This window comes from Talpa europaea (genome assembly GCF_964194135.1).
Source record: "Talpa europaea genome assembly, chromosome: 4".
Classification (NCBI taxonomy): Eukaryota; Metazoa; Chordata; class Mammalia; order Eulipotyphla; family Talpidae; genus Talpa; species Talpa europaea.
Window position 1 is genome coordinate 3,207,378 of NC_140070.1, and position 10,755 is coordinate 3,218,132.

At 50.9% G+C, this 10,755-nt stretch overlaps 1 protein-coding gene across 3 annotated transcripts in view; it reads right to left on the bottom strand.

Annotated features, from left to right (window-relative positions):
* Window positions 1-2,980, bottom strand: part of MSRA (methionine sulfoxide reductase A) — a gene marked incomplete at its 3' end in the record, with an annotated part of 244,577 nt that extends 241,597 nt beyond the window's left edge. For all 3 annotated transcript variants that reach the window (XM_084231529.1, XM_084231530.1, XM_084231528.1), the window contains exon 1: window positions 2,803-2,980. In XM_084231529.1, the coding sequence (XP_084087655.1) occupies window positions 2,803-2,938 (136 nt within the window). In that variant the 5' untranslated portion in view covers window positions 2,939-2,980. The remainder of the gene's footprint in view (window positions 1-2,802) is intronic.
* Between the last annotated feature and the right edge of the window lie 7,775 nt (window positions 2,981-10,755).

Consider the following 10,755-nt stretch of genomic DNA (forward strand, 5'->3'; position numbering starts at 1 on the left):
AAAAGTATTTGGTAATAACACACACCTGCTACCTGGCTGAGCCAAAAACATGGCGCAGACAGGCTTTGTCATCTAAAATCACAAGGTGGTGCAATGGAAACAGAACTGAGAATCAGGGCGCAAAGCACAAGAGACTGAGATGAAAGGAAGAAGTGAAGAGTTGATAAACGGCTTGGAGACTGGAGTAGCAGCTAATATAACCTTCAAAGCAGTAAGCCCACAAGTTCAAGCTTACGGCTACAACACACACCGAAAAACACTGCTCATTACCTGGGCCGATGAGAACTTTCAGCAAGCTGTGCAGGTAGCAGCAGCAGCCAGAATGGACACTGGAAAGGCCATGATCTACAATTTAAAAATATTTGGGGGCCTACCTGGTGGCACAAGGGGTTAAGCACCACACTATGAAGCTGTCTGCAGCCTCTGCAGCATGAGTTCGATCCCCCAGCCAGGGAGCAACCCACATGGCGCAACAGGCCTCTCCTGACTCGCCCGCTACTCCCCTCTGTAGTGTACTTCGGTCAATCTGCCCATTCTGTTCCCCACTCTGTCTCTGGTGGATCCTCTCTCTCACACACACACACAGAGCCCACCCCCGCATCTCTGGCCTGTACCCCAGTTCTTGTATGCATAAATAAATAAATCTTTAAAAAAAATTTGGAAGGGGGAAGTTAGTATAGCTGAACAAGGACATATGCACTGCAGGCTTGTCCCTAGGCCCCCTTCTTCCCCCCCAAAAAAGCAGTTTACTGACTCAGATACAGATATGAGTGCAGCACTAGGTAAAAGACCACAGAGCCTGGAAGTCAACAAGGATCCAAGGTTTTGCAGCTACTTTGATGATATGAAAAATAAGTTGTCTCCTTTCCATCATGTCAGATCACCTTTTGCCAAAAGTGTGACTTATATATTAGGGAACTTCATGGGGAGATTTTGTTAAAGACAAAACAGAACTAAATTTTGATCAACCTGATCAAGAGTTTTGAATTTGTTGGTCTGATTTTGGGCCACTGTGACTGATGTTGGGAAGTCTCACCTAAGACACTGCAGGAGTGAAGAGGAAGGGCAGGCTGGGGACTAGTACAGCACTGAGAAATCAGGACCTTTCAATATCTGCCCATGAATCCTGCTGTGTAAAAGAGAATTTGTTTTTAAGATAAATTAAGTGGGTTTAGCTATCTGGGTTGTATGGTAAAGTTAAAGAGAATCTGGGTTTTTGTTCGTGGGTTTTTTGTTTTTTCCAAGCTCATTCTCTGAATTTGAGTAAAAATAAAATAAACGTCCAGAGCTGGTTAGTATGGGGACACAGGGACATAGCCAGGCTTGTTTAAAACACAGTTTGGGTGGGGAGAGGCCTGAGCTGTGAGAGGTGCTGCATGGAGGTCACCCTCCTCCCAGGACTAGGATCTGGGCTGGTGGACCCCCTGCCCCCCAGCAGCAATAGAAACTTGAGCTGTTGATGGCTAACAGGCACACACAAAAAAAATTCATCATAACTTATCATCAGGGAAATGCAAATCAAAACCCCAGTGAGACACCGCCTCACACCTGTGAGAAAGGCCCATAGTAAAAAGGCCAGAAGCAGGAGTGCTGGTGAGGATGTGGAGGAAAAGGCACCCTTGTCCACTGCCGACGGGAGTGCAGCCCCGCGCAAAGCAGTGTGGCTTCTCAACATTTGGCTAACAAATAAATCTGCCCTCGCACCCCACAATCCCCTCCTGGGAATCCACCCAAAGGACACAAAAAGGAACCCTGCACCCCCATGTTTACTGCAGCACGACTTACAGCAGCCAAGACATGGAAACAACCTAAATGCTCCCAAGCAGATGAGGGGCTCGAGAAGACACGCTCCAGCCACACAGCGAAACGGGGCTCAGGAGGAGGAGACTCGTGCCACTTGCAGCAGCGTGATGGAGCGGGGCGAGAGGGCCCTGGCGGGGTAAGCCAGCCTGGAGAAGGCTGAACACGGGACAGTGTCACCAACCCCTGGAATGGAACGTCGCCAGAGGGTCAAACGAAAACCCTAAGACCGACTCTGGAAGCTGACCCCAGGCCCGGGGCGGGCGGGGGCGGAGGGGGAAATCCCGCCCTGCCCAGATACCAGCAAGCGCGCGCGTCAGGGGCTTCTTTCTAGAAGGAGAACTGTTATAGAGCAACCCCGGTATTAAACGGGTTCCCCTAACAGAACCACGCTCCCGCCCTGTCTCCCGCTCGCCCTCAGACTCGTAGCTTAACGCGCTGGGCCTCCGGCACGGCCCGTCCTCTGAAACTTCCCTTTCACTGCATTTTCCAAGTCCTTCGCTAAGACTGGGATCTTTAAAGTGTTTTAAAGGTTGACAAGCACAGCTCTTTGGGAACCGTGACCCTGCGCGGACCCGGGGCGCTGGGCCTGGCCCTGGGCCGGGGGGCTGGGCCGGGAGCTGGACCCCGAGCCTGACCCCGGGCCTGACCCCCGGCCTGACCCCGGGCCTGACCCCACCCGCGGCCGCCAACGCCTCGGGCCACGGGTCCCCACTGCGCCTGCGCGCGGCGCTCCCGGAGCGTGAGGGGACCGGGCGCGCCCGCGCCCCGCGTTCGCAGCCGTCGGGCACGCGCCCCCTCAGAGGACGGAACCCGACAGACCAGATTGCTCCCAACAGCCCCGTTTTGTCGTAGGCGGCGAGATACTGAACAAAGATGGAGCCCGGCCGCGCGCCCCCGCCCCGGCCGCGCGCCCCCGCGCCTCTCCGCGCCTGCGCGGACGCAGCCCCCGCCGCCCCGACCCGCCCCCCCCGCGCGCGCGTGCGCAGTCCGCGACCTTACCCGCCACCGCGACCGGCTCCTCCCGGCCCGGAAGGGCCTCCTGGGGGCTGACGAGCCTCGAGGCGGCGTCGCCCATGCTCGCCGCGGGGAAGGCGCTGCGGAGGCGCTGGCCGGCCCGACGCGCGGCCCAGAGCATGAGGGGCCGGGGGCCGAGGGGCGCGGCTGCGCGGGCTGCGCGGGCGGCCGGCGTCGAGGAGGCCCGCGGGCGGCGGCGGAGGGAGTGTCCGCCGGGGCGCCCGGGCCGCGGTTGCCCCAGCGGGGCCGGCCGAGGGCGTGTCCTCCCCGGCCGCGGGCCCCGACTGGCCCCGACTGGCCCGACTGGCCCGGCCGGCTGCGGCGCAAAGGTCCCGGCCCGCGCGGTCGGGCCCGGTACGAGAAGCCGCGGGGGCCAAAAAGCGCTCCCGGCCGGCCCTCCGCGCGGTGCCGCCCGGCCCGCCCGCCCGAGGAGCGCCGTGGCCGGCCCGGAGACGGGCCCGCACCTGTTACGGGGCAGGGGGGGCTTCCTTTCCCCCAACAACCCCTCGACAGCCCGGGGCGGTGTCCCCGCAGGTCGGGCAGGGGGTGACCCTGTGTAACGCGGTCCCTCTGTATGCAGAGGTGTGTTCAAAACGCTCGCCTGGGCCTCCTGGGCCTCCCCGGGGGTTCAGCGCCGCACTATGAAGCGATCAGCAGCTGCAGCACAAGTTCGATCCCCGCTGGCCAGGGAGACACCCCGGAGAATCCCCGTGGCGGGGCAGACCTCACCTGTCTCCCCGCTGCCCCCCTCAGCAGGGGGTTTCAGTCAGTCTCCCTGTTCTGCTCCCCACTCTGTGTCTGGTGAATCCTCTCACCCCCCGCATCTCTGGCCTGTACCCCCGTTCCTATATGCATAAATAAATCTTTAAAAAAAAATAAAACGTTTACATAAACTGCAGACACACAAATAACATTGAGGGCACCCATTTTACAGGAGGGAGAAAGAGCAGAGCGAGGCGCTGACGCTGCCATCAAAGCAGTTTCGGGGAGGCTCAGTCTGGTTTCTCAAGCCCCGGGAGCTAACATTTGTTCCTGTGACAAATTTGCAACCCTAAAAATAAGGTGGGTGGAGCCAGATGGGTGACTTGGGAGTCCATATGTGAAATTTTGACTTTATGCAAATATTCTGCCCAAACCAGAGAGAGGGTGTGGGAGGAGGGGGGCATTGCAGAGTAGCTGCCGCAGACATGAGCCGACTTGGACCCGTGGGCCAGCTCGCCCTGTGCTTTGCTGCGGCCTGGGCTGGAACCCAGGGAGACAGGGGGTGAGGCCGCTATGCAGTGGCCTGATGAGTACCCCAAACTCCAAGTGTTTATCCTGTAGCTGAGATTTCCTCTGGGCAGTCTGCCTCTGTTTTTACTTTTGATCTATTTGTTTTGTCTAGAGATTGCACCTCTTCCTGAAAACACCCCAAAGTGTCCCTTCTAAGCTGGTGGCGGCCTGGTCACTACTACTAAGCCGTTGAAATAGTAAGGTCTTCTGTCAAAGGAGAGCTTTTGTGGGTTTTCTTTGAATGACTGCCTTTCCGTGCACCCCAATTTGCTTTTTCTGTTTTGTGCCTGATTGTAGGAAATCGAACATGTTAGAAATACTCGGCAACTGAAAACTGCAGAATTTTTCAGGTCTAGGGGGATCCCGGGGGAGCTACAGTGTGCCTCCTGTGAGTCCTGGGGACACTGAAGGGCCTCCACTTGGCCCCTTCTGAAGAAAAACTAGAAAACATCCAGCAGTTGCTGCTTGGATAACTAATGGTCTCCTGTTTTTCACTTTTCTTCAAACCTGTTTTCAAACATCCAGCATGACTATAAAGTTCCTGAGGTTGGGGGCCTCCCTGGTGGCACAAAGGGTTAAGTCTCAGCACTATGATGCCACCATCTGCAGCCACTGTGGCAAGAGTTCAATCCCCAGCCAGGGAGCTACCCACACTGTGCAGCAGACCTCTCCTGTCTCCCCACTGCTCCCCTAAGCCGTGCATTTCAGTAGATCCTCCTGTTCTGCTCCCCACTCTGTCTCTGGTAAATCCTCTCACCCACCCCTCACACCTCTGCCCTGTACCCCAGCTCTTGTATAAATAAATAAATCTTTTTTTAAAAAAAAAAGTTACTGAGGTTATTACTTTCATTATAAAAAATAACATTTTGGAAGAAAAATACCAGTTGTTTTGTCTCCTGTACCAAAACACTGGGAGAAAGGTTATATTGCATGTTGGTTGTTTGTTGAGGGATAAAACACTCTGCCTTCAGGAGCTCATGTTCTCCACTCAACTTCTTTCTTCAGCCTCCTTCTAGCCCCTCTGAGCTCCACACTGAGCTAGTCTTTGTTCACATTCTCCGTCTGGCACACTCTGCCTTCATTTGTTAGATTATTCTCTGATTTCCCAGAAAATTCTAACAATGTCTACTTACTGACTGCCTAGAACCAGTCCAAACAGCCTTGTCCGTGTAACAGACTCCAAAACAGCACAGTTAAAGCAAAACAGAAGTTTGTTTCTTATGTAACAACCCTGTTTAGTGCTGCAACAGTGGCCTCAGCCCTGAGCAGGGTCACGTCTTGCTTCTTGCTTCCAGAATGTCTTGGGGTGGCTTTTATGGGCTGACTTAGATGAGCAAGTTTCTTTTCTGTCTGGTCAAGAATGTCTCTCTTGCCATTTGGAAACAAGAATGTTTAAAGTGCTCCCTAAAACAGCCTCAGTTTCTGGCAGGATCTAGGTGAATTGCTTTATCAAGGGGCCAAAGATACTGCCTCTGGAGCGAGGTCTTTTGGGGGTTTCCTGTCAGACTGGCCCACAAGTGGGCAGCACGGGGCGGGCAGGACAGCGGGCTGTTCGTCCTGCGTGACCACTCCAGCATCTGCCATCGAATCCGTGCTGTGGCCCAGCAAAGGCAGCAAGGAAAGGGGGTATCTCAGCAGAGGGTGCGCAAATCCTTCCCATCCTTCCGTTGACCTTGTTAGAAGCTGGCTCCGTGGAAGCCTGGGAAATGTAAAAGATGAAATTCTTTAGCTGAGCACCATGGACTCAGCTGACACATGACTATTCAGCAAGTGCACAATGATGTTACCATCCTCTATAAGTCTAGATGCAGCTCCGCATGATCCGGTGACCCATGAACTAGAAGGTGCAGTATCTGCTCCCCTCATCCACACACCTGCTGCACGGTGGGGAGGTGGGACATGCAAACCAGTGGGGGGACAGGAGCAGTCACTGGATCACAGCATAAGCAGCTATTGCAAAAGGAGAGCTTCAAAAGACAGCACAGGTGGTAAAGTTTTGATTAGACCCTAGCTCTGCTTTTTAGAAGGAACTCCCTGGGTGTTGCTTCTGAAGGTACTGCCTTTCCCTGCTGGGAGGCAGGCATCCCCGATCAGTGATTCCTTTTGAAGGGCACTCATGGAAGGCTACGCATCGGCGCATGGCCGGTTTTGCGGGGCTCTGGGTTAATTAGGGGCAGATAGACATAGGCCTCAGCCAGCTGGGACGGTAGCTTATCAGTTAAACTTTAAAAGATATGGAAGAGGTCCCTGGTCTACTCCTGCCCTGGTTCCTCATGTGAGTAAGGACTGCTGAAGATCGCAGGTAGCAGCTGGTCATGCCTGACTACTCTTGGTTTTCGTTCACAAGACCCTTTGTCTGGCCCGTCTGCTCTGTACCTATCCCCTGAGCGGCGGCAGCCGGCAGGAGAGGCAGGATGGGTTGGGGACTCACCCCCCTTCTGATCACTCCCATCAGCTGGCAGACAAGGCTCTGCCAGTGGCCCTTGAGAAGGACCTTAGGGCGCAGTTTCCTCTGCTACTATTGGGAATGTGTAGCTTTAGGCTTTATCAAAACTAGCAGCCCCCAAATAACCACTTGCAGCCCGTTGCTAGTGCAGACTGCAGGCAGAGAGCTGCGATCTTCCCTCAGCCACAGCCCTTCCGATCTTCCCTCAGCCACAGCCCTTCTGTCTGTTAACGAAATGCTAGATTTTACCCAAGTTGTTTACCAAAGAGGACTTTACTGAGGGAGGCAGGAAGCAGCCCATGCTCCATGGTCAGAGAATCGCCTTCCTGATCCTTTTGCTACAGCCGCAGGTTCAAAGAGCATGTGCTCTGCCTTCCACAGTGGGGCTGCCAGCTTTATCTGTGGTGGCATAAGAAAGGCCGCTCGCTTTCCAGCAATCAGCAATGTCCCCGGTGGTCATACGGTGGCACCTTGCTCACAGGTTTTTTGCCTTTGGGTTTCTCTTGGTGAGGATTACATAAGTTCATACGGGTAAAGTATGTGAGGTGGGGTCTGCCACAATGAAAAATGGTAGCTATGGTTATGATTTACATGTGTTAGCGTGAGCACTCGAGATCTGTCTCTGCTAAACACAGCCCCAGGACGCCAGGGCTTATGTCCATTTATCACTTCTTGTATCCCAGGTACCTACTCAATGTCAAGGACACACTGAGCACTCAGGCACTGTTGCTTGAATGCAGGAATCAGCCCCGGCACCTCCCAAGTCAATTGCATCTCTCCTGAAGTCCCTTCTCACCACACTCCTGGATGTCCGGGGAATCTTCTCTCCTAATTTTTTACCTAAGTGTTCTGCTAGTACATAAATCAAACTCCTCCACACGCACTTCACATATCACAGAGGTCCCAGAAAATGCAAGTAAAAGATCATTTTGTTCATTGCTTTGTTTGTTTTAACAGCCCTACTGAGGAATAATTGCTGTAAAAGCTGTACGTATTTATGTATAGAATCAGAGCATTTGGGTGTAGAAAAATACCACAATCAACGTCATACACATATCCATCACCTCCAGAAGCTTCCTATGCCCCTTTGCTTGGGTTTTGGTTTGTTTTGTTTTTGCAGGTAAGAACACCCGCTTAATAAATGCTTAAGTGCACAGTGTAGTATTGTTAACTACAGGTGTTACATTGCATGGCAGAGTTCTAGAATTTAATCGCATAACTGAAACTGTATACCCACCGAACAGCAATTCCCCATTCCCCCCCCCCATCAGCTACCAGAGACCACCATTCTGTTTTGTGTTTCCCTGATTTTGAATATTTTGGATACGTACAGAAGTGAAACGATGCAGTATTCATCCTTCTGTGACTGACACGTTTCACTTCCCACAGCATCCTTTGGGTTCATCCATGTTGCTGCAAATGGCAGGATTTTCAGCTTTGTTAAGGCTGCATAATATCCCACTCTGTACACATCCTACATTTTCTTGATCCATTCCTCCACCATCAGTGGGTATTTAGGTTGTTTCCATGCCTTGGCTGGTGTGGGTAGTCCTGCAGTAAACATGGGTATGCAAATATCTCCTTAGAATTTTTAAGCATTTTTTTAAATAGTCTTGAGTTTACAACAAAATTACAAGAGAAGTACAGAGATCACTTATGTATTCCCTGTTCGCACGTGTGCACAGGCTCAACCATTATCAACACCTCTCTCCAGAGAGGTGTATTCTTCACCAGTGGGAACCTACATGTCACATCACTCTCATCCCAAGTACATAGTTTATCTCAGCAGTCACCCTTGGTGCACACCCACCCTGTGGATTTGGATGAATGTGTCAGGACACACATCCATTGTTATATACAAAGTGTTCTTACTGCCCTAAAAATCTTATGTCCTCTGCCTATTCCTTTCTCTTCTGACTCCAAAAGATTTTTAAGAATACTACATTATCTTTTTCACTCTCTGAGATTAAGTGACCATTAAACAGGATAATCCAAGTGAAAATACATGATAGAGTGCCAAATGCCAAGTAGCTGTTATGACTATTCTTGTCCCAATTATGACACACGACGAGCCCGGAACGTGGGCCACCCCTGGAGGGACAGCATAAGCCTTTGTTGGTTCAGTGAGTGATGATGAAGTGAATGGATACTGAAGAGGAGGCCTGGGGTATTGGAGTTTGAGACTCACTTGTCCCGCGACCTTTGCCTGCTTACTTAGTGACTTAGTGTTTTGCTCATCTGTGAAAATGCAGGGGGTACGGGGAGGTCACAGCTTCTCTAAATTCACTGAATCATCCACTGTGTAAGCTGAGCTGGCATCTGGCAACCCTGTCAGCGAGGGGGGAGTCAAGTCGGGCTCACTCAGGGTGCGAAGACATCACTGCCAAGCTGTCCAGGCTGGGCCAGAGGCTCCTGGTGCACAAGAAGCTCTAGACACATAGGCTCAGGAACACACCACTCAGGAGAGACGTGTGGATAGCGGTGGGGTCTGTGCACACACGTGAGCAGGGGCTACACGAGCGATCTCTGTATTTCTCTCTTAATTTTGTTGTAAACGCAAGACTGTTTAAAATACCAGCACAAGCGTGTCGAGTGGATAAAAGAGTGAATCATAGGATGTTCTCTAACTTAAACTGATTTGCACAGGATTTTTGGAAAACAGTTATCACATGACTTCCTCGTCCACTGGTTAGCAACAACCATTTGGTTGAGTACTTTTGTCAAGATAATTTGATCCATTCGTCATCTTTCTTGAAGACATTTTTGCCCTCAGGACACAATAAATCTTTTGTTTTTCTTCAATATGGTTTTTAACAAAATACAATCATTTTAGAGCTTCATTACTTTAAGTGTTGGGGGAGCTGGGGGGTGAGGGGAGAGAGAGAGACAGCACGTTCTTCCGAAGGCTGGATGAACACACCCCAGGATGTTAACAGGAATTATCTCTGGAAGGTGAAATTAGAGTCAATTTTTTGTTTTCTTTTGCCTTGTTTCTTTATATTCCTTCTTTTAAGTGTGTTTTCTTTTTTTTTTAATTCAGAAAGACACTATCTATAATTCATTTATTAACTAGTCTGAACTTAGGGGATAAAAGCACAATAAACCGAAGTCCTTTACTTTTCAATTATGGGGATAATGTAGTTGAAGAACATTTGAAATGTAAAGGAAAAAACATAAACCACCTTGCACAGTACGGGCCACGCCTTCCCAGCCGGGCTGTCGATGTCTGGTGAGCTCCCTGAGCTTCACGGTCTTGTCCAACACAACTGAAATAAATGAAATAAGAATTTTTATTTTTTTGCTAGAAGGAATGATGCTCAGTGAAATAAGCCAGAAGGAAAAAGAAAAATATCGGATGGTTTCACTTATAACAGGAATATAAGGGAACCAAATAAAACATCAGTGTAAAAAAAATAATAATAACAGCACAAAACACAACAAAGCAAAAACAGACAATCATAAACCAGAGCCATCCTGCAGGGGAGGAGGAGGGAGAGGGATCAGAGGGAGGGAGGGAGGGGCACAGGGGACTATGGTGATGGTGCACGGGTGACTTGGGGAAGGAGATTCTATGGGGACTCAATCTGAGGGGTGGGGGAAGCAAATATTGTCTAAAAAATGTAAAAAAATGATAAATGTTAAAATAAAATTTTTTTTAAATAAAATGCAAAAAAAATTTTTTTAACATCCGGATAATTAAAAAAATAATAATAACAATAGTCCAGGACCTCCCTTCTGGCGCAGGGATTAGCCTCAGTGCTATCAAGCTATCACCAGTCACTGCAGCCTGAGTTGGATCCCCAAGTTTGATCCCCAGCTGGCCAGGGAGCTACCCACATGGTGCGGCAGACCTCCTTGTCTCCCCGCTGTTCCCCTCTGCAGTGGATTTCAGTAGATCCGCCTGTTCTGCTCCCCGCTCTGTCTCTGGTGGATCCTCTCACCAACCCCCACACCTCTGGCCTGTACCCCAGTTCTTGTATGCATAAATAAATAAATAAATAAATAAACCTTATGTAAAAAAACAGTCCTGCTGGGTACCTACTTGGAGACCTCACTCTAATGCTCACTCACTCCCACCCTGCTCCCAGGCCCCCACGAACCCAACTTCCTGGCCAAAAGACACGGAGAAGGAGGGGACCTGCTTCTCACTCTATCTGCTTCCTGTTTGGGATCAAGCTCTCTTAGGATTGGGGACTGTCAGGAGGGTGGAGGAAACAGGA